The following is a 25747-nucleotide window of genomic DNA, read 5'->3' on the forward strand; positions in this document are numbered from 1 at the left end:
GATCTGCTGGGATTATTTTAAAATACAATTGAGGGTTTTCATTGATACAATAGACTAAGGGAGATAATCTATTCTAAACAAAACTAAGTAAATCTTTTGGTTTAATATTACAAACTGAACTTTGTAAAAGCTATGATAGCCACAATATTATTGCATTTCTTGAAGCATACTTCAAATAAACAATCGAATAAAAAAGAATGGCTATTCAATTTACAAAATAAAGACATCAGATTCAATTGGTAAATTAGTGCTTTTATTCAATGTTACAAAAATTGAATTTTCTTTCTCTGTTCAGTTGGTGTGTTTTGCTGCCAAAATCTTGTAAATCCTGAAATGTAAAAAAAATAAGATATATTTAATAATAATAATCATTATTGGAATGAAACTATTCCAATTTCAAAACTTCATGCAACAAAACACATTCTGTAAAAAACTCCTTATAACATGAATCTGCACAAAGCACTAATTTGTTAGTCAGTGAGGCCGACTGTAACCCCATACAAAGGGGTAAGCTGTAAGTGGTGACTTGTGCTGCTGTAGGACAAAATCCTGGTGGTTCGGTATCCGTCCAATTAGTCCATTTCGTCTTTTACTTTGGCTAGAATTGATGTCAAAGAGGCTTGATCTGATCAATTGGCTGGTCTCGCCATTCCCTAGTATCAATAAGTTCATTCTCAGCTGTATTATTTCATCTAATTCTTCAAAAAATTAAAACCTTATTCAGAAGGATGTTTTAGTTTGCTTGAAACATTGTTTGTAGTGTGAAAGGAGTTGTGTTTGAAGTCTATATCAATGTGGTTTGTAGGAAACACTGTAGACACGAGTTTGCATATAAAAGAATAATGACAAGATTAGAAGAAATTTTCAATAATTTCAATTATTTTATGTTTATTTTTCCTTTTTATTTTCCTCCATACATTGTTACACGAATGTCGTGGTTGCTAGTCAATCATGTTGAGAACAAAGAAGACCTTTTTTTTTTTTTGCATTTTCACCCTAAACAAGGCACAGTGCTATTTTGATGTAGGGGTCTACTATTTCAGACATAATTGTAGAGATAATATGTAGGGAGTTGAGCAGCAAGATATCTGTTTATATTACATTTGAACTTTGGTATGTCAGTACGGTAAGGGAAGCTGGAACCCGGAAAGGAATTCCAAAGTCTATCAGTTCTGGGGAAGAAACTATTAGAGTAGAAGGCTTTCTGGCATCTGAAGATCTCTATTGTGTAGGGGTGGGATTTTGCTGCTTGTTGGGTTTATCAAAGTATTTACGGTGAGGAAATACAAGGGCTTGTAGTTCGTCAGAGCATCTACCATTAAAATACTTGTAAGACAGAGGGATGGGAAAGAGGCTGAAGCCTAGCTGACAGTTCGGGACCTATTAGGTTGGTGACTCTCTTTTGAACTCTGAGAGACTAGTAGCAGATGCACCAGCCCAAATGTGACAACAATACTCCATACATGAAAGTATGGTGACTTTGTAAAGGCACACAATATTTCAGGTGTAAGTAGCTTTCTAACATGGTAGAGAGAGCCCACCTTCCTCGCAGCAGCCCTGGCAATGCCTTCAATGTATCTGTTCTAACACATGTTCTCTGTGAACGTTAGGCCGAGGAGTTTGAACGAAATATTTTCAGGTAATGTATCGTTAACCATACCTATTGGTGGTTGAGAAGGGTTCTTATAATTATTGAAGGAAACAAGTTTAGTCTTGGCAGGATTGAATGTCACCATCCATTTTTGTTCTCATTCAACTGACTGGAGGTCTTCCTCTATTGTTTTCGTGATTGTCTCAGATATGTGCTCATTTGTTTTCCTTACATGCCTGCTTTAGAGAGTGGTGTCATCAGCAAATATACCCATCTCAGAAACAATTTTATCAGGGAGGTCATTTATGAATATCAGGAATAATAAAGGTCCAAGGATCGACCCCTGAGGTACACCCGCATTTATATCATATTGTTTTGACGTACGACCAGATTAGTAAAAAGTAATGTTTGCAAAGAACGTTTTTCTTGGAATGATGTTTTCTGAAAGTAATTCCTCTCTTAGTAGAATTTTCAAAGTAATGTTAATACTTTCACTATGAACTTTCCTTCTACGAGCAATGGATTCTGAGAGCAGTGTTTTCTAGGAACATTATCCGACTTATAGAATTATATTAAAAGTTCTTTTACAGCCTGGGTGTGGGTATTCTCAAGGTGTAATATTTTCAGGCTGTAATATTTACAGGGTGTAATGTTTGCAAGGTGTAATTTTTTCATGATGTAATATTTTCAGTGTGTAATATTTTCAGTGTGAATATTTTCAAGGTGTAATATTTTAAAGGTGCAATGTTTACAAGGTGTAATATTTGCAAGATGTAGTATTTTCAAAGTGTAATATTTTAAAGGTGTAATATTTTCAGGGTGTAATGTTTTCAAGGAGTAACGTGTTCTAATAACAATATATTCTACGACTTTAAATAATTATCCTGTGTATAGAATTATTTGACCACTTTATTTGGCATTAAATACCCTCATAGATAGTTCATATATATTTTCTTTTTAACCGAACAAGTTACAGTTAAGATTTTTGTTTTTTAAGCATAAATTCTTAACACAATGTGTAAAGTTTGCATTTTAAAACGTATTGCCAGTTATTGAAAAGGTTAAATTTATACATTTTTTTAAAAATCTAGAATCAACGTTGTGTTTGTTTTCATCATCGACGAATTGAGTATCGATAGTTTGTGTGATTAAAAAAGTAATAATTTTTCCTTACGCATTAGATTCAGTGATTCTTTGGCAAGCAAGCCATTGCTGTGCAGATGCCACCATTTTTAGTGCACATGCATCGGTTACAATCTTTCTTGAAGGTCTCACCGACTTTGTACAATTTGCCATCATGAAAACAGCCTGGAAGAAAAAAGAAAGGAAAACGATTATAAAAATGGATTAATGATGACAAAGCAATTGTTTCAAAATTATCGATACGAAACTCGGTGCACCTATTGTTGAATGGAAAGAGTAAAGCAACTAGAGAGTAAATTAACTCTGACTCCTAAATTTATTAACTTTAAATAGGAAATCCTAAACGTTCTGTTTTTGTCTAAGAGAGACCGATAAGCTGAAAATGACTCGCCTTCTTGGTCAATCCCAGCTGACTACCCACCCAATTTCAGACTACTTTGTGTGCTTTGCTGAATCAATTCCTACTATTGTCCTGGGTTATGGCTCTTTCTACTTCCAACAACCCTTCCTTCCTTCGAAAGACACTACATAAGGAAGATAATTGTTTAGAAGTTATCAATGTAAGAATTAATGTACCTATCACAGAATAAAAATAATAAAGCAATTAGAGAGTGTATACATTCACTACAGATCAGCAAATCTCCATCTGAACAACAGATTTGCAAACTTCACATCATCAATTAATGTTAGTTTAAATTCAATTTAAATTCAATTTAAAATAAAATCAGTTTAAAAAGCGTCTAACATCATCTACTCTATGCATTCAGTATTAGAAACTCAAATGTGACAAACCAACTGACGGTCAGAGCTCCTGATAGAGATGATTGGATGCATCTGAAGTAAAATTGTAAAAATTCAAAGTGAAAAGTGACAGATCAAAGAAGATTCTATTTGAAAATAAAGCGTGACAGACCATAAATCACATCCTATTAAATACTTCAGAACTCCTGAGTCAATCCAACTGAAATTCTGAGCACAAATTCAAAGAATCGACATGTAACAATTGCCATAAAGATTAGCCGCATAGCTAATAAGATTATTTAAAAGCAACTTAACCCTGACAGACTAATTAAAAGCAACTTAACCCTGACAGACTAATTAAAAGCAACTTAACCCTGACAAGATCAAAGTGTAGTATCTGTTCTTCAGATGCTGCACTTCAATTTCTTGTTCTCTGTCAGTGGAGGAGAAATCCTTCACGACTGAGACAATTTTTTATTTTTGTTCCTTTTCTCCACGTTAAAAAACGACCCTGGTGTCTAACTCTGTCCCGTGGGGAGGCATAGTAAATATGAACCCTGACAGACTAGACTAAGTGTAATCGAAAGGAACAAAATGAAAAATAGAATATTTCAAAATAAAATCAATGAAGAGTTACTTCCCTTTAATCTTGCAGGTCAGTAATAATCAATGCGTCAAGATTGCATTACCAGAAGTATGTTACAGATGTATGTTACAGAAGTATGTTACAGAAGTATGCGTCAAGATTCTGGGGCAATAACTGCCACAAATTGAAACGTTTAGATATAACTGTATTTATTCTTAATGGGTAAGTTCATTTATTCCTGAAATAGGTTGATCAGCTTCATGACAATAATAAAATGCAGAGATCTTGAGATGGAAAGGTGGTGGAAAGTTGGACGATCCAAAGAAAGATGCAAACTAACAATAAGTCTTAGAGATTGGAATCAAATCAATCCTCAAAACTGCTTGAAGACTGAGATTATAGGTTGTTAGAAAACGTCAGAGGAAAAAAGAAGAAAAGAAATCTGTTGCCAAGGCCGCTGGAAAAATGGTAGGATCTTTCTATCGATCCGGTAAATATCTCATTGCTGATGCTATTCTCTATCTATATAAGAGCCAGGTACGTCCAAGGATGGAATACTGTTGCCACATCTGGGCAGGAGCTGCTAGAAAGGACTTGTCCTGCCTTGATAGAGTTCAAAATAGACTTCGTAGCCTCGTAGAAGATGTCCTTTTCTCCTCCTTGCAACCTCTATCTCACAGAAGAGATGTTGCGAGTTTGTCTCTGATGTATCGTTATTTTCATGGAAAGTGTTCGCCTGAGCTTCAATCTATGGTCCCCCCTCGCCAAACTTTCACAAGAAACACTCGTCTAGCTGTAAGCACTATCAATAATTCCCCCCACTCTTTATCTGTGCCTAAACCTAAACGTAGATTCCATGAACAAAGCTTCTTTCTTAGAACTGCACGCCTGTGGAATTGTCTTCCGTGTTCCTGACTTCAATATGGTTGTGTTCAAGTCTAAAGTAAATAAGTTCTTGATGAGCCGTTCCATATAAGTTATCAAATTTACCAAATTTTCATTACTAATGATTACTATATTGTCCAATTTCTACTGTACACTCTTTAACCCTTATCCTTGAGTGGCCTCTGGGCCTTGATAATGTGGTGATGCCTATGTAAAAAAAAAAAAAAAAAGCTCAATGAAAGGAGGGGGGATATCTTTCTTATATATATCAGATATCGGATATACCTTTCGGAGGGCAGAGTTTCTTTGTGCACCCAATCATGTCGTTTCCTCCGCAGAAACACATGTTGCAACCGTCCAGACTGAAGTGATCTCCTTTCTTGTAGACTTTGCCATCCCTCGTGCAGGTCTCACTGTCTGAATATTGATCTGAAAAGAATCCAAACAGAAAAATCCTATTGCAAACACCACTTCTTTGGTTGGACGTCATTAAAGCAGTGATCAAAATTGCAAGTCTAATCACAATTAAAATCAGTGATATAATCTTAATCTACCTATCAGTATATCTGTGCGCACATGTGTGTGTGTGTGTGTGTGTGTGTGTGTGTGTGTGTGTGTGTGTGTGTGTGTGTGTGTGTGTGTGTGTGTAAGAAATCTGTTAGCAATGTAGAAATATTGAAGAGACGTGTGAACAAAAATAAACAAAAATTAATTTATAATGATCTTCGTTTATCTATGTTTCAAAATCGTTCATATATATAAATCTATAAATATGGACTTACTGTTTAATATAATCGAGATGGTAAATGTCTTTGATAAAAAGTTGTCACATTGGTGCATTTGCTACTAATTTCTTACTCCTGGACAGGGTTCAAAAGAGAGTTGCCAATCTAATAGTTCTCTAACTGTCGGCTAGTCTTTGGCCTCTCTTCCATCGGCGAAATGTTGAATCCCTCTGCCTGTTCTACAAATATTTTAATGGTATATGCTCCAACGATCAAGTCCTTGTACCCCCCAGATGTAAATACCTCCGACAAACCCCCAAGTGGCAAAATCTCACTACTTTTGCTCTATATTAAACTTTCTTTGTCTGCTTGGGATCGTCTTATAAATATTGATATTAAGATTTATTTGGACTTTATATTGACAGTATTTTACAACCTGTATTTTTACTGCCTTTCAGTATTTCATCTTATATATATATATATATATATATATATATATATATATATATATATATATATATATATATATATATACTAGCATGGGTGTCCGGTGTTGCCCAGGTGTTTGGAGGTGTATGCTTAGCAAAAAAAAAAACGGTCAATTTTTTTAACTGTGACCCCTATTATGATCCCTTAAAAGTTATTGTTTGGGGCTCAAATCGAGTTATTAAGTTAGATCCATGTCCAAGGAACTTATATCTAAAATTTCAAGTGTTTAGACCCAAAATTGGCGGAGGAGTTTGGTAGAGTTCTCAAAAGTCAAATCATTGAACTTTGACCCCTTAACAGCCAAATTTCTGGCCGAAAACCGATCACATAGATTTTCCCAAATCTCAGTACCCTGTATATAAAATTTCGAGTCTGTAGACGAAAAATTGACAGAGTTATTGCGGAGGAAAATGTACACAGACAGACACACACACAGACAGACACTTTCACTTTTATATATATATATATATATATATATATATATATATATATATATATATATATAGTCTTGGAAGTCTTTCAACCTTTAATGCTATATTTAAAAAAATCTCAATTTTTAAAAATCCCATTCGTTCGTTAGAAAACTATTTTTCTTGTTAATCACTTGCAATAAATGTATTCAACTAGAACAGAAGCAAAGTATTTTTCTGTCGTTATTGATGGGGTTGTATATTAGTACATAAAGAACGAACCAAACTATATCTACACTAATAACTAAAAAAGGTCATATACAGCAATATAACAGTATTGTTATGTGTTTCTGTGATAATGAAATTGGAAGAAAGGGGAAGATTGATAGAGATATTGTTATATCACAGAAAAGAACGACACACAGACAAAATGTTGATAACTGCTCCAATAAGTAGTGGAACAATAACAATAATAGAATGTGTTAGCTACAAGTCCATTTTAATGGAATATGCTTTCTCCTGTGTACTTTGCACATCTTTTAGCAGAGTGGAAGGTGGATTTTGGATTTATTTATGTGGTTCAGAAATAATATGATACGAGTCACGTCACAACAGATAGATAGATAGAGATAGATAGAGACAGACAGACAGACAGAGAGAGAGAGAGAGACAGACAGACAGACAGACAGACAGACAGACAGAGAACTTACTTTTTTCCGGGTGAATACACAGCATTTGGGTACAGCCAATGTTGCCATTAGCACCGCAAAAGCATTTGTTGCAGTCGTTCATGAAGTGATCTCCAATGTTGTATGTTTTTCCATTTTGGGTGCAAGTTTTCTGTTCATCTGTTAAGAAAAGAACAGAATTTCATTTGATATTGATTTGCACAATACAATTATAATGGAAAGTAAACCACAAAAAATTTATGTTTCATTCATTCATTTCTAGTATTTTATATATATATATATATATATATATATATATATATATATATATATATATATATATATATAATCTAAAGCTGTGTGTGTGTGTTTGTCTGGTCACGAATAGGCTCCTATATGGTTGACTATTTTAAAAAGCTGATATATAATGATAGAAGATGTATCGAGACACAGGAATGGGTATGTTTGATCTGGCAGAACAGTGGTTCATAAAATTGTGGGGTCTGCGTTCGCGCCTGGTCCACAAAGTATGGAAATAAAAAATTTTAAAATTAAAAAAAAAACGTTTACAAGTGTTTTTGATATAGATGTACATAAGAATACTTTGATAAGTATGTTTTAACTTAAATAGGTATGGTACAATAAAATTGTGGGGTCTGCATTCACGCTTGGCCTCCATAGAATGGAAATAGGCATAAACTTTAATGAAGACTTTTCATATCTATCTGCGTAAGTGTACTTTGATAGTTATGTTTCAATTTGAAGAAATATGGTATAATAAAATTATGTGGTGTTCGTTCGCGCCTGACCTCCATAGAATGGAAATATGTCACAAAATTTTACAAGGTTTTGTAATATAGATCCACAGAATATTGTGATAAGTGTTTCAGTGTGAACAGGTATGGTATAATAAATTATGGGGTTTATCTATTTTATTTTTACTTTCATCATATTTTGCTTTGGTTTTGATACCCCCAAATTCGAAGCTATCTCTTTACAATCCTTCCTTTTCATAACCTATCATACTTTCATAAATCAGAGTCCATTTTCTGTAGGTTGTTTATGAACCCAGTCAACGACGGATACTTTTGCTAGTATATATATATATATATATATATTCAGAATGTGAAAGATGATATAATTATTTCCACAGTCAAGCAACGTTGCAGCTCAAAAGCCATGACAGCCAACAAATCGGAAGTCCAAGACTCAAGTTTCGCCCTCATTTGGGTTTATCAGTTAGACACATCTGAACTCAAGATTCAAAACTCAAGTGTCTTGCATGCGAGACGAGTACTCTGCCACTTAACAAAACCCTTTGCTCAAGATGAAGTAGGTTCATTCTATGGTCGGATTTCGCCGCGGTTTGCTTGATCTGTGTTAGTTAATAGAATCTCTCATGTGTGTGACTCGGTGGCACAAGTGGTAGAGTACTCGCTTCACATGCAAGATACTCGGGATTTTATTATTTTAGGTACGTATGGAGTAAATTTAAACATTTTTTAATGGGGACATAAGTGTATAACGATGTTATATCTAAGCTGTGTATAATCTTGTTATGTATATTAATGTTTTTTATCTTGTTGTAGGATCTGCTGATAGTCCCCATTAGTGGGGTTAGGATGTTGGATATGGCCCATGCAATTTTGTGTGTTGCATTACCGATGGCAGATATTAGGCGCATAGGGATATAAGCTTGCTTTTTTCTATTGTTTTTGGCCTTTGGGCCGGGATCAGAGTGTAGTATCTGTTCTGATGCTTCACTTTAAGTTGATTGGTCCTTGTTCAATGTAGGGGAAACTCTTCATACTGAGACAATTATATTTTTTTGGATACTGTTAGACTGTCTGCTTTTTGCTCTTATTTTAGAGGAACTGCCCCCTCCCCACACACACACACATTAAAAACGACCTTGTGTCACATCTGCTTTCGTGGGGAAGCAAATAAATACATAAATAAATAGAAAAAGGTTTTTTTTTATATGAATATCAATACACACACACACACACACACACACACACACACACACACACACATATATATATATATATATATATATATATATATATTAGTAGAAATGGTAATTAATAAAAACTGAAGAAAGTGCTCAATACTGTTGTAGAGCAAATATGCGTTTTATTTTTTATTACCGCATCTTTCTTTTAAGTTACATTATTGTTTCAGCTACTTGGTCGTTTTTTTTTGGCCGTCTGTAGCATCCTCAAATTTTTACAGAAATGTTCCCAAAATAGCGAACATTTCTGTAAAAGTCTGAGGATGCTACAGACGGCCAAAAAAAAAACGACCAAGTAGCTGAAAACAATAATGTAACTTAACTTATATATATATATATATATGATATATATATATGATATATATATATGATATATATATGATATATATATATGATATATATATATGATATATATATGATATATATATGATATATATATATATGATATATATATATGATATATATATATGATATATATATATGATATATATATGATATATATATATATGATATATATATATGATATATATATATGATATATATATATGATATATATATATAATATACATAATATATATATATGATATATATATGATATATATATATGATATATATATATGATATATATATAATATATATATATGATATATATATATGATATATATATAATATATATATATGATATATATATATCATATATATATATATGATATATATATATATATGATATATATATATGATATATATATATGATATATATATATATATAATATATATATATGATATATATATATATATAATATATATATATGATATATATATATGATATATATATATAATATATATGATATATATATATATGATATATATATATATATAATATATATATGATATATATATATATAATATATATATGATATATATATATATGATATATATATATATATGATATATATATATGATATATATATGATATATATCATATATATATGATATATATATATGATATATATATATATGATATATATGATATATATATATGATATATATATATATATATATATATATATATATATATCATATATATCCATCCAGAATAGTGGAATTCATAAATATTAAACACTGTGGATGTTTAATATTTATGAATTCCATTATTCTGGATTGATTTCTAAATCAAACATAAGATCAGAAGTCAGTGATTAAATACAGCTCATTAACATCAAAGCAGGCAACCTAATTTGACCAATCAGAGTCTTGTATCCAGAATCACGTGAACATATATGTTGGTACGGACGAGCTGGTTATTATAAAAATTACCTTCAAGATTTTCGTACGATTTAGCATGGTGGGGTCTGCACCACATTTTTGTGCAACGGACCACGTTGTCTTCTCCGCAAACGCAAGTGTTGCAATCGTCCTTGAATCTATCGCCTTTCTCGTATATTTTTCCTTTGTGTTCACAGGTGTCTTGGCCAGCTAAATGAATGTATATATATATATATATATATATATATATATATATATATATATATATATATTATAATTCCAGGTTAAAATTTTCCAGCGGTAAAGCAACCAATTAAGTTTTATAGAGGTTAATAGAAGAGTGCTCAATACCGAAGTAGTGCAAGATATACTGTTTATTTGTTTTTACATAAGCATTAATATGTCGTTACACATTCATGAGCATGTTTCGGCCAGTTACGAGTAACTAGACCTCTTCAGGCGATATTGCTCATACAAAAGTTTAGTTCGAAGTGAAAATTATTCAGGTATTCACAAAAAAAGTTATGAGGAGGTCACATCATGTGTCCTTAAGAATGAAATAAACAACAGCCTTTAATATTTTTGAAGAAGACGGATTTTTTTTATTTCAATACAAATCTAAAAGTTTATTTAATTTTTAAATCCCTCACCTTTGTGGACTATTTTAGTTCTATTTTTATTATCAGTAATATTGATTGATGTATTATTTTCATTTGACCTCTTTCCCTTTTCTCTTTCTTTCTCTTCCCAGCTTTTCCTTCTTTTTCTTTCTCTTTCCATCTTTTTATTATTTTCTTTTTTCTTTTATGTTTTTCCCTATGTTTCTTTTTTCTATTTTGATACAAACCTTACTCTTCCCCCCCCCCTGCTCCCCATCTTCTTCACATATACAGGGTGACCCCCCCCCCCAAAGAAAAAAAAAACAGAGGACATTCAATTGTTTTTCTGAGCATTTTACAGTCAACGGAGAAAAAAAGGGCAAAGACCCCAGTGTTTTGATGTGATGTTTTGAAAACTAGTTATGACCAAAGTTTCATTTCATTCTGACAAAACACTAGGAAACGGGGACTAATTAGAGTTGGGGCCCGTTTTTTTTTGTCATCCTGTATTAAATATTATTATCTTTTTTATTACTTATGACACGTGATGTGACCTTATAAATTTTGTTCTTGTTGTTGTTGTTGTTGTTGTTGTTGATTTTTGTGATTGTGGATCCCTGGATAATTTTCATTGCGGACTAAACTTTTGTTTCCTTTGTGTTCACAGATGTCTTGGCAAGCTGAATAAACGCAAAGCAATAAGAAGTTTTTAACACAGAAGATATATATATATATATATATATATATATATATATATATATATATATATATAAGTATAAAAATACACTCATAGTAAGTTAGTTATATAGAATGATTAGTGTTTCAGTCCCGAAGGAAACCATCAGTTTAAATGCATGGATTTTCATAAATTGTTGTTAGTCTAGAATGTATCAATCAAATGAAATAAAAAATTTCGGCCAAAAATAGCAAAATGCAACAAGCCATACAAAAGAACAGATGTGTACATTTATATATTGAATGTTTTGTGCACAACTTCCTCTGGCAAACTGTTCTAAGAAGCAGAAACACAAACCATTGCCATTCTTCTCATGAAACCAATGCTATATGGTTGACATTGCCATTCTTCTCATGAAACCAATGCTATATGGTTGACAAGAAAGTTCTTGCGGTTTTGCAACTTTAAATTTAGATGAACATATTTCAGCTCAAAGGAAAATTTATTGATTGAAATAAGCACCATCAGAATCAACACACTTTTACTAACGCAAAACAAGTGTATTTATGCCAGTAACGTGAAAATTTTGCGTTCTGTTGACGATGAAGTCGATGAAGGCGTTTTTGAGATTGCTTAGGTTTTTGAAGCATTTCTCAAGCAGAAAGTTGAGATGCTTGAAAAAGTGGTAGTCAGTAGGTAAGAAGTCTGGAGTGTATGGCAGATGAGGCAAAGTTTTGTGGCTCAATTTGTTCAGGGTTAGTTTAGCAATGTGCGGTTGGGTATTGTCATGAAGGAGAATTGGGCTTTTTCTGTTGACTAATGTTGGGTGTTGTTGTCGAAGTTTCTGATGCATTTCATCCATTTGTTGACAGTACTTCCCTGTCGTAATGGTTTCGCCAGCAGTCAAAAATGGATAAAACCAGTCACAGACCACCAAACACTCAGCATGACCTTCTTTTGGGGCAACTCTGGCTTCGGAAAGTGTCATGGAATTTCATTGGCATCTAACCACTGAGCTGAGCGTCGCTGGTTGTCATAAAGAACCCACTTTTCATCGCAAGTCACAATCTGCTCGAGAAACGGGTCATTCGTGTTGTGTAAAGGAAGATAACACTTCATAACAGCGTTTCCTTTGGTTGTCATTCGATTCGTGAGGCACCCATTTATCAAGCTTTTTTTGTTTTTCCAATCTCTCTTAAGTGGTTGGAAATCGTTGTATACGTCAAGTCTAATTCAGAAGCAAGTTCTCGAACAGTTATGCATTGATTGGCTTTGACTAAGGCTCTTAATTGATCGTTGCCAACATCTAATGGCCAACCACTACGCTCATCTACTTCAAGACCCTCGTCGCCACCACGAAATTTCTTAAACCACCATTGTGCTGTTCGTTCAGTAGTGATTCCTGGGCCAAACACTTCATTGATATCGCAAGCTGTTTCAGCAGTTTTTCGGCCTAGCTTGAATTGAAATAAGAAAATCGTGTGAATTTGCTTTTTTTCTATTGTATATTCAACGTTCTGCAAAGAAGACATAATTGTTTTAAAACTATTGTAATTTAAACGATTTGATAAAGCAAAAAATCACTCTTTAAAATGATATATAAAGTAAAGTTATTATAACGAAAACTTATTTGAAAATACATCATTTGAAATCAAAATTTTAAATTCCGCAAGAACTTTCTTCTCAACCTAATACATCTTTTACGTGATCTCATGAAAACGCTGATTTAGTGCTGGAGTGAAAAACTCGAAAGCTAAATTTGAATTTCTGTTGATGATGTCATAGCACTGTCCTCCTAGATATGAACTCTTACTTTGAGAGGTAGTATTTGTTCTGTTATCAGGAGACCATTCTCTCAGGCATTGTCTCCTCCTTTGAGGGTACGGAGTTATACAGAATGGTTAGTGTTTCATTCCCAAAGGAAATCATCAGGTTAGTGTTTTATTTCCAAAGGAAATCATAAGGTTTATTAGTAAAAATAGCAAAGTGCAGTAAACCATGTAAAAAGACAATTAAAAAATTAGTAACAGCTACAAAAAAGCATCGCACTTCAGAGAAAATTCAAAAACAAAAAACAAAAAATCAACATTAATATGAAAAAGAAATGCTGAACAAAGTAAAAAATCGACTTTGAAATCTAGTGGACGATGTCTTTTTCTTCTGTTTTTTTTTTTCTCAGAGAGCAGAGATAGGCTCGCAATGTCTATCGTTATTTTCATAGCAGGTGCTCGACTGAGCTTCACTCTATGGTCCTCCCAGTAAAGCATTCAAAGTAAACACCCGACTAGCTACAACCACTATCAACAATTTCCCTTACTTTCTGTGACTAAAGCTAAGCGAAAATCCTAGAATAAAAGCTTTTTTTCCCAGAACTGCTCGTCTCTGGCACACAATACTACAGAGCTGCTTCCCAGCTGACTATAACATGGTAGTTTTTAAGTCCAACGTAAACAAATTTTTGATGAGCTGTTCTCTAAAATAAATTAACTCATCCAATTTTTACCATTTACTGATCATCACATTATTGTTCTACTAACTATTAAACATATCCTTAATTGGCTTCCTGGCCTTCATAGTAAAAATAAATAAATAAATAAAATTTCTCTTACTCTCTATAATTAAACGAAAATTCCATGTGCAGAGCTTTTTTTGTCAGAACTGCTCGTCTGTGGAAAACAATATTATGAAGCTGCTTCCCAACTAACTATAACATGGTTGTATTCAAGTCCAATGTAAACAAGTTCTTGATGAGTCGTCCTCTAAAATAAATTAATTCCTATGCAATTTCCATCATCATCGATCATCAATGTGTTGTCTCACCTTACAATCATTAATATTTATCCTTGAATGACCCCTGGGACTTGATAAGTAGCGATTCTAAAGGCAAAAAAACTGTTTACTTTCTCCTTATTTCAAACTTTGGTTTCTTTGTTTCTTTGTTGTTTTTCTTTTTACTTTTCAACATAAATTTAACGTTTCTCATAGTAAAAACTTCTGCTTTTGATTTGATTATTCTTTGCTCAGAAGAAATGTATAGCAAAAAATAGAAAAAAACATAATATGGATACATTATTCGACAGGAATATATATATATAAGATGATGATGATGACTGATTGCAACGTCTTGTCAGACGAGTGCCACTCCCTGATATATATTATATATATATATATATATATATATATATATATATATATATATATATATATATATATATATATTACTTTGTAAATAAAGGTAATTGCAACTTCTCTTCCAATTTTCGGATTTTGTAGTTATACACATATGTATTTTATTTGATGGGTTGATAAGTGCTATTTCTTCTGCGGAGTTCAGGGCAAAATAGATTCATTGATTGATATAATAATTAATACATGATTTTGTGCTACGAAACAGGTACTGTCAAGAATTGTGAATGTCAACGTACTTAAAGGAATAAATTGTAAGATGCTCAACATCATGAAACTTGGAATATAGACTTTTGTCATTTATTTGCTCTGTAATTACATTGAGCTTCAAAAATTGAAAAAAACATATTTCCACAATATATATATATATATATATATATATATATATATATATATATATATATATATATATATATATATATATATATATATATATATATATTGTTTCTGATTCAATTTTCACCCCAAACAACTCACAGTGGCACTTTGAAGTAGGAGGCTACTATTGGGGACATAAGTTGCAGGGATATTATGAAGGGAGATGAGTAGCAAGATGTTTGTTAACATTACACTTAATCTTCTGCATGTCAGTACAGTTGGGAAAGCAGAATCCCGGAAGGGAGTTCCAAAGTCTAGCAGTTTTGAGAAAGAAACTATTGGAGTAGAAGGCTTTCTAACACCTAGGGATTTCTGAAGGGGTGGGATTTAGCTGCTTGTCAGGTTTGTCGGGGGTATTTGCATCAAGAGGGTACAAGTGCTTGTAGTTCGTCAGAGCATTCACCGTTAAAATACTTGTAAAACAAGCAGAGGGATGCAACATTTCGTCGATGGGACAGAGACTAAAGCCTAGATGACAGTTCAGGACCTATCAGGTTGGCGACTTTCTTTTGAACCCTGTCCTAGAGTGAGAGACTAGTAGCAGATGCACAAGCCCAAATGTGACAACAGTATTCCATACATGGGCGAATGGTGGCCTGAGAGAGGTACAGGATACTTTCAGGCATAAGTAGTTTTCTAGCACGATAGAGAGAGCCTACCTTCTTCGCAGCAGTATTGGCAATGCTCTCAATGTATCTATGTTCATGTTCCCTGTAAACGTTAGGTCGAGGAGTTTAAAGGAAGTACTTTCAGGTAATGTGTTCTTGGCCTTTGCTATTCGTAGTAGAGAAGGTGTCTTGTAATTATTGAAGGAAACAAGCTTAGTCTTAGTAATTGTCTGTATTTTTGAGATGAGTTGTTTTCATTGATTGAGATTGTCGGACTGACTTCCTCATCTTGGTTGTTATTGTCACAACGCGTTCCATTCTTAGATATCATAACACACATGGAAGATATAGCCTTGAGAATCCCATCAACCCAAGGTGATGAAATAAGATGGAAAGTGAGACAAGTACTCGAGAAAGCCAAGCCTCCTAAATCAAACATCTCTCGGGAAGATAGGCTGGCTATAAGAAACCTACAGGGTGACAGCAGTATAATAATCCTGCCAGCAGACAAAGGTAATGCTACTGTGGTGATGGACATGTCGGAATACTCTGAAAAAATGGCAGGCCTAATCGCAGATGGTAGCTACGGTAAAATAAAGAAGGACCCAACTTTGAAAACCGAAAGAAAGCTGTTACAAATCCTTACGAAAAACAAGGAACACATTGGTCCGATGAGATATAGACAGCTGGTCCAGCATTACAGTAAGCTACCACATATGTACGGTCTCCCCAAGATACACAAAGACGGTATTCCACTCAGACCCATAGTGAGCTGCCGAGGCTCAGCATGCCACCCACTGAGCAGGTACCTTGTGGATATAATAAACCCATTAGCAGGTAAGTCAGCAACACATGTTAAGAATTCTGCCCACTTCACGGAACTGATCAAGGGAGCACCCATCAGTACAAACCAAATGGTAAGCCTAGATGTGGTTAGCCTGTTCACTAAAGTCCCAACTAGTGAGGCACTAGCAGTAATTCAAGACAAACTAGCTGCGGACCTCTCCATAGAAGAGCGCACATGTGTACCATTGCCAAACTTAATGGAAATGCTGACATTCTGCATAGAAACAACCTACTTCAGAATGGGTACTGACCTATATCGACAAGAGGAGGGACTAGCTATGGGCTCGCCATTATCACCAGTGATGGCGAACATATACATGGAATACTTCGAAGACATGGCCTTAGGTTCAGCTCCCTTAAAGCTCACCATGTGACTAAGATACGTTGATGACACCTTCATACTCTGGCCCCATCAGGAAGACATCCAGGCTCTCCTAGACCATGTGAACTCAATAAGACCATCGATACAGTTCACAATGGAGAAAGAAAAAGATAACCAACTGGCCTTCCTTGATATACTCATATCACGCACAGAGCATGGGTTTAAGACATCCGTATATCGCAAGCCTACCTTCACCGGACAATACCTAAACTTCAACTCCCATCACCCATACAGTATCAAACATGGAATCGCACGCTGCTTACAACATCGAGCAGAGACAATAAGTAGCGACACCATTACATACCACCAAGAAATGGTCAGGTTGAAGAATACCCTCCGTCGTAACAACTACCCCGATAGCATACTATCCACCAGACGTGTTAATAGTATAAGAGAGGAGAATGAAACCCAAAAACCTCCAATGGTCTGCCTACCATACATACGAGGCATCTCCGAAAAGATTCAGAGAATATGTGCCCCCTACAACATCAGGACGGTATTCAAAAGCGAGTCAACACTCAGACGACACCTGGTACGAGTGAAGCCCCGCATGGATGAGAACATGACCAAAAACTGCATATACTCCATCCCATGCAGTTGTAGAAAGGTTTACAAGGGTGAAACATGCCGCCCCCTTAAAGTAAGGGTGGAAGAACACCGAAAAGCGGTAACTAAAGGGGAAACGGAAAAATCGGGTATAGCCAACCATGTCTGGATGGAGAGGGGGGATCATCGCCCCCTATGGGATGAAGTAAAAATAATAAACAGAGAGACCCACTGGAAAGTGAGAAAACTTAAAGAAACAGCTCACATGCTCGGACATAACAACCTACTGAGCAAACCAAGCATAGAGCTGAATGCAATTTGGACACCTCTGATAGAGAGAGAAAACCTTGAATAACAACATAGGTTTAACATTAGCAAAAACCAACTAAGAATTGTCCTAGTGACATATGGCCGAGTGGTCCTAGACGTTGTATCAAAGTTTACAGTTACCCAAAGGTGCTGAGTTCAATCCTGAACGAAGGCAGTGAAAAAGTAACATTGAAAAACAGAGAATCAGCAACTATGTCCCAAAGCCTAGCTGGAGTCCGAACACGGTACCCCTGTAATAATAATAAAGGGTTGGGTTCGAGACTGCTAGCAAACCGTTCCCCGGAGGGCAAAACGGCCGAAACGTTGTGACAATAACAACCAAGATGAGGAAGTCAGTCCGACAATCTCAATCAACAAGCTTAGTCTTGGCAGCATTGAATGTGACCATCCATTTTTGCCCCCATTCCACTACAGATTGGAGGTCATCCTCTAGTGTTTCTGCCATTTCCTTAGATATGTGTTCATTTGTTTTCCTCTCGTGCCTGTTATAGAGAGTGGTGTCATCAGCAAATTTACCCGTCTCAGAAACAATTTTATCAGGTAGGTCATTTATGAATATCAAGAATTATAAACGTCCCAAGATGAAATACTCCCGCATTTATATCATATTGTTTAGATGTACGACCGTCGCAGACAACCTGGATTTTTCTCTTACTTAAGAAGGATTTAATTACATTATGTATTCTTCCAGTGATAATCGTGCCATATCCTGTCAAAAGCCTTAGATATATCTGGGGCTACTGCTGTTTGATTGTACCTATTTACTATGCCTCCCCACGGGACAGAGTTAGACACCAGGGTCGTTTTTTAACGTGGAGAAAAAGTACAAAAATAAAAATTGTCTCAGTCGTGAAGGATTGATTGTAGGTCAGGAGTTTAGCAGCTGTAAGGTGATGGACAAGAGCTTGATTAATTATGGACTCAAATATTTTGGCGAAAAGCGGTAGAAGGCTAATAGGGCGATAATTTAATGGGCCAGTTCTTTCGCCAGAATTCTTGAAAACTAGTACCACAGAAGCGGTTTTCTGAGGGAGTTAAAAGATAAGATCGATTCTTTAAGAGGAGACTTATCAGGATAATGCAAAGCTCAACAGATTGCTTTGTAGCTTATATAGAATATGAAGAATAAAAAAACAGCATAAAAATATATACTAATGCAATTAATCGTTTGTTTTTTTTTTAATATGAATGTTACACCAATTAATGTGTAGAATAATTAATCCTTGTAATACTTATCTTACACCTTTAATTGGTGTAATGTCCGTATTGAATAAACGAATATATATTCACTTTGTGTGTGTGCGTGTATGTGTGTGTGAGTGTGTGTGTGTGTGTTCGTTCCTTATGAAATCAGAAACTTATTTATTCATATATCCTTTGTTGTTATGTGTTAGCAAATATCGAGTTTCTGATTAAAAAAAAATAAAATTGGTAAGGATAAAGAATGGAAAATATATGCAAGTCTTGGAGTCGGAACTGATCTAATCCAACACATCAAATGTTGCACTCACAAAAGAGTTCGGGTTAATCTTGTATTTCAAGAATTACCCGAACGTATGTCAGCACTCACAAGAGAGTCATTATATATAATAATTATTTCAATTACCTTCCATATTCGAATATTCTGGAGCAGGATGGATGCACAACATTTTTGTGCACCCGACCATGTTGTTTCCTCCGCAGAAGCAATGGTTGCAATCGTCCATGAATGCATCACCTTTCTTGTACAATTTTCCTTTGTATTCACAGGTGTCTTGGCCATCTGGAAAAAATACAGAATAAACGCATAACAGAAGAAACATTTCCACATAAAAGCTCGTGTGTGTGTGTGTGTGTGTGTGTGTGTATATATATATATATATATATATATATATATATATATATATATATATATATATATATATATATATAGGAAGCACTTTATATTAAGGATTAAAAATTTAACGATAGAAATTACCAGACAAGTGCACAAATATATTTTAATAAACATATCTATTTATCTTTGGCCTTCGGGTCAAGATCAAAGTGTAGTATCTATTCTTCAGATGCTGCACTTCAATTTCTTGTTCTCTGTCAATGGAGGAGAAATCCTTCACGACTGAGACAATTTTTATTTTTGTTCCTTTTCTCCACATTAAAAAACGAACCTGGTGTCTAACTTTGTCCCGTGGGGAGGCATTGTAAATAGGAACATATCTATTTATTAAAATTTATGTCATTTCTTTTCAAATTTTTGAATAGTAAAATAATCGCTGTCAGAAAATACAGAGTTCTTTTGTCTTGTCGTTTCATGCTGCAGATCTTTTCAACAGTCAAATTTTTGGTTCTTAATATCAAATGCTTTTTATACAGAGCATTTCCAATTATTATTTTTACCCATACAACCGGCGCTTCACACAATTATCATTAAGCCTCAATTTCCAACTTCTGAAGACGTGCCAGGCATTACCTCCAGCATCACACACACACACACACACACACACACACACACATACACACACACACACACACATACGGAACTGTCTGCGTTTCTTGAAGAATATTTTACTATTCGAAAAGTTGAAAAAAATTTTTATTTTAATAAATATGATTATTAAAATAAATGTTTGCACTTCTCGGGGTTTTTTTTCAACCGTTAAATTATATATATAAAATAAAATGGCTTTTCTATTTTAAATTTTAATTCAATCACCATTCAATTTTTTTATTTTTTAGTTTCTTCTTCACTCATTTTTTTCTCTCTCTTTTTCTTCACTCATTTTTTTCTCTCTCTTTTTCTTCACTCATTTTTTTTCTCTCTCTTCTTCTTCACTAATTTTTCTTAATTACAGCCGCGATAACACATATCTTATCTTTCTTTAAATAATATTATTGGAATTCTTTCCCCATTTCCTTGTACCTATTTGTAAATTATTCCACGGATTTTTGCCTTTTGGATTATTTTGGACCATCTTCCAATTACGCGATTCCCTTGGGTTTTACTTGTGCGAATGGAAATTTAACAAACTTTCTTGGATTTGCATTTTTGGATTTTATCGTCATTGGATACTTTCACCAGATTATCCATTCACGTGAAATCACTTTTTTTCTCCGCCCTATTCCCTCTGCTGCACTTTTTGTTATCAAGTAAGATCTTTGACTTGTAGTTTCATCAAATACTTTTGCAAGCAAAATCCAATCCCGCATTTTACTAAATCCTACCCTCTGATGAGAAGGAAAGTATTTCTTTGAAACTCTGCGGATTAAGGACTACCTACTTATTTAGTGTATCCTTTACAAATTAAATGGTCGTGGATATGACCTTAAACTATATCCAGTGGTGAGGTCCCATCTTACGGGCTTTGGGGAGTGTGGAGCCACCCTTTAATTGCCATTGCTCCCAGGTCCACTCTGACCCGGAGTGGTAGTACCTGTTAGGGTCCCAACTATGGGTTAAATAGAAACTATTTTGAAAACAACAAATATATTCTATTAAAAAATTTTTCTTCAAAATCTTTGGATTCAGTATTAAATAACCGGAAAATGGTTGATATGTCGTAAAACAACCAACCAACCAACAAATTAAATGTTTTTAACTCTTTTTCAAAGTGTTTTTTAACATGTTTTATTAACTATTTGCTCGCTCACACACACACACACACACACACACACACACACACACACACACACACACACGAGTGTGCGTATAAAAGAATTACAAATCCAATCATTGAATCCCAAAGATTCTTACACTAATATAAACCAAAGTGTGGCTTAGAAACGTGTGCGTGTTTTGTTTTAAATTTAAAATTTAACAAAAGAAAAAATAACTAAATGAACTGAAATGCATTATGGTGAAATTTACTTTTGTTATAAAAAAGGATATTCGTTATTGAGACGTAGCAATGACTTATTTCTATATTTGGATGCGGTATGTGTGTGTGTGTGTGTGTGTGTGTGTGTGTGTGTGTGTGTGTGTGTGTGTGAGAAAGAGAGAGAGAGAGAGAAAGTGTGTGTGTGTGTCTGTGTCTGTGTGTTCCCTATAGGCTCGGAAACGGATGGGCCAATTATTTTGGAAATTTCACACAAATGTACTTTACATGTCTGGCAGTGTTTTTAAATAGGATTTGTATCAGAATGTCCCCAATACCTATAAAAAATTGATAATCAAAAAAATCCGCTTAAAGAAGGAACAGTTATCACTCTGATACGACCTAACATTGCACGTGCATTTCAAAAGTTTAATTAGTGCCCAAGTAGAAGGGACTGGCGTATAAAATCAATAGTAGATTCTTTAAAAAAAACAGGGCCGCGTTCGAAATGAATGTTTCTGTTTAAAGTACAATTAGACCATGATACTTGACTTTTGCATTTTAAACTTTAATTGAAGTCATCATGTAAAAGTAATTGTATAAAGTAAACAGTAGATTCTCTACAGTGCAATATAGATTACACTGTATTATGAACTAAATCTCTGCGGGAAGGCATGTGAAGCTTCCTCCCAGTGCATTGTGGTCAGTCCGCAACTAGAGCAGACAATCATCTGGTTCGATTGAAAAATGGGCAATTTCACCGATTTTGATAACAATAAACGTATTGGAAATTGATCCCAATTCAATCCCGGCAACATCGGGTATCCCTGGTAATATATAAACTATAATTACACCAAACCTCATAGAAAACAAAAACAGCGATTGTTGTTGTTTTTGTTTTCTATGAGGCTTGGTGTAATTATAGTTTTTTTTTTGTTTGTTTTGTTTTTTTTATTAATTGGTTATAGACGTGAGTGCATGGGGGTTAGGTCGAATTATTTTTTATTTAATTTTAATTTCGATTTTCTCATTGCATAGTTTATTTAATTTAGTTTCTAGTTAATTATTAAATACTGTTAGTTAATTATTAAATACTGTTAGTAAATTTGTGCCAGTATTAAATGAGATCCGGTTCAAAAAGGGCTGTCGTCTTTTTTATAAGTATGGCTTCTATTAATTTTAGTCGTCTTGTGCAGTTGTTAAGGTATCTGATTTTAGTATTGTTAGTTAAGATATTTCTAATGTCAGGTGACTAAGTTTTTTATCGTGGGATGTTAGATGTTGTTTTATGGCACTATTGTCAGATAAATGATAGGTTAGTCGTCAGTGTTGTTGTTGTATGACCTCTGTATGCGTTGTATGAATTTTTAGAGTGGGTTCGGAGACATTCTTCAAAGGGGCAAATAAATTCATACACTACATTAGTTTGGTTTAGTGTGGTGTTAGTGTTGTTATTGTTTTTGATTATTAAGTTGGAAGTTTTAAATTTAGTATAATATATTATTAGTTTGATCTTTTTGTTTTGGTCAGTGGGTCGGGTGTATCTTTTAATTAGGTTTGTTATTATTTTTTCATCTGTTTTGTAGTTAGTGTGTAATTTGTTTTTATAGTATACTTTGATGGTGTCGTTTTTGTTAGGGTTATGGTTTACGTTTTTATTATGGAGTGAGTTTAAATAGAGTTTTATGTGTTTGTTGACAATTTTATTGGGAAAGTTATTGTTTATTAAGGTTTGTTTTATGTTTGTTAGTTCTTTGTAAAATATTTGTCGAGTTGATGCTATATTGTATGCGCGGTGAATCAAATTTCTTATAAGGGTACTTTTATATTTTTCTGGGCATTCGCTGTGGTAAATTAGGAGTATTGCGTTATTGTTGGTAGGATTTTGTATGTTGAAGTTGTGAATTTAGTAGGGATCACTTGAATCTGCGAATACGTCGAGAAATGGTATTTTGTTATTTATGTTTGGTTCGTAGGTGAATTTGAGGACAGAGTGTGTTTCTAGGTCTAGTATTGATTTAGCTGCAATGAATATGTCATCGACATATCTGGCATAGATAGTAGGTTTATTTTTTGGATCTAGGAATATTTCATTTTCTAGGTGGGTCATATAGTATTCGGCGAATGTTGGGTCTAGAAGTGATCCCATTAAGACGCCACCTATTTGAATGTATATTTTCCCATTAGGGTCTGTGAAGGGAACTTCTGTGGTACATTTTTAGTAATTTTTAGTAATTTTTCGAGGGTTTTGGGGTTTATAGCTGGAGGGGGTAATGTATTGTGATTGTATACTTGATTAATAATTATTTTAATTGTGTCATTTATCGGGACATTAGCAAAGAGGTTTTCGGCGTCAAGGAATGCGGTTATGCATTTGTGGGGGGACTTTAATTTTAAAAGGTCTATGAAGTAGGTGGTAGATTATATGCAGTATTTACTAGGTATATAGGGTTAGATAATGTTATTGATTGTTTTAGCGATATTATATACTATATCTATATTATATATATATATATATATATATATATATATATATATATATATGAGGTGGGGATTTGAGAGATTATGGGTCTTAGAGGGTAGCCTGTTTTGTGAGTTTTAATTTTCCCGTATATGTAGCCAGGTTTATAGTCTCCTATTATCTTATTAAATTTTACTGTTCCAATTTCAGCGTTGTTTCCCGGTAAAAATATTTTCATAACATCAACCGTAGCTTCTTTACAATGCATTGTAGACTAAGCCACTGCGGCGAGCCATATGAAACTTCCTCCTGGTACATCGTGCTGGGTCCCAACTAGAGCAAAGCAATCAACAAATTTGTATGAAAATGTTTAATTTCACCAATTTCAATGAAAATAAAAGTATTAAAAATATTGAACATTCTTTGATCCTAATTCAATCCCGGGCAACCTCAGGTCTCCCTGGTAGTATATATATATATATATATATATATATATATATATATATATATATATATATAATATAAAAAATATAACACGGAAATTACATAATTGTCGATGCAATAATTTATTTCAACCTTATAGTATTTTCAAGCATCTAAATCAGACAATTACATTTTTGATACTCAAAATGTATCAAAAATGTAATTGTCTGATTTAGATGCTTGAAAATACTATAAGGTTGAAATAAATTATTGCATCGACAATTATGTAATTTCCGTGTTATATTTTTTATCTTATTGCTCTGTTTACCACATTGAGCTCTCATACCCGGATTTCCTCTGGAATTATTCCATTATAACACTATATATATATATATATATATATATATATATATATATACATATATATATATATATATACTTTTTATTTGTTTTACGTAAGCATTAATATGTTGCTACACATGAGCATTTTCGGTCAGCCAGTTACAAGTAACTATATATATATATATATATATATATATATATATATATATATATATATATATATATATATATATATATATATATATAACCAGATGCCTGCCCATAGTAGATTCTTTTACGAGAAAATAATTACTTATCAAGGACCAAAGGCCATTCGAGGATAAGGGTTTATGAAAAACAAACTGAAGATGGATTTAATGCGAGTTTGTTTTTTTTTTTTGTTTTTTTGCTTATTTCTTTTTTTTTTATTTTATCTGTTGCATTGCTATGCATTTTTGTCTCTGGGAACTTTTTGGTTTCTGATGAGTCCACGGAAGAAATATCCGATATTAACATACAATTATCGTTTTTTTACCCCTTCTAACAAAACAGATTTGCCAATGTGCAAAAGTTTTTGTTTTAAAATCTTGGATTTGGAATTGAAAAGAATTGCTATTTATTCGTGTGTGTGTGTGTGTGTGTGTGTGTGTGTGTGTGTGTGTGTGTGTGTGTGTGTGTGTGT

At 33.7% G+C, this 25747-nt stretch overlaps 1 protein-coding gene across 4 annotated transcripts in view; it reads right to left on the reverse strand.

Annotated features, from left to right (window-relative positions):
- Positions 1–231: 231 nt before the first annotated feature.
- Positions 232–25747, reverse strand: part of LOC145291566 (kielin/chordin-like protein) — a 36749-nt gene continuing 11233 nt past the window's right edge. For 2 of the 4 annotated variants that reach the window (XM_080137633.1, XM_080137632.1), the window contains 6 exons: positions 19676–19831; positions 10570–10728; positions 7281–7418; positions 5232–5375; positions 2766–2899; positions 232–328 (listed from right to left, as the gene is read on the reverse strand). In XM_080137633.1, the coding sequence (XP_079993759.1) occupies positions 2775–2899; positions 5232–5375; positions 7281–7418; positions 10570–10728; positions 19676–19831 (722 nt within the window). In that variant the 3' untranslated portion in view covers positions 232–328; positions 2766–2774. The remainder of the gene's footprint in view (positions 329–2765; positions 2900–5231; positions 5376–7280; positions 7419–10569; positions 10729–19675; positions 19832–25747) is intronic. The other 2 variants (XM_080137635.1, XM_080137634.1) reach the window with 2 other exon arrangements.

The sequence above is a fragment of the Euprymna scolopes genome, chromosome 12 (genome assembly GCF_053919585.1).
Source record: "Euprymna scolopes isolate OS-2025 chromosome 12, ASM5391958v1, whole genome shotgun sequence".
NCBI classification, from domain to species: Eukaryota; Metazoa; Mollusca; class Cephalopoda; order Sepiida; family Sepiolidae; genus Euprymna; species Euprymna scolopes.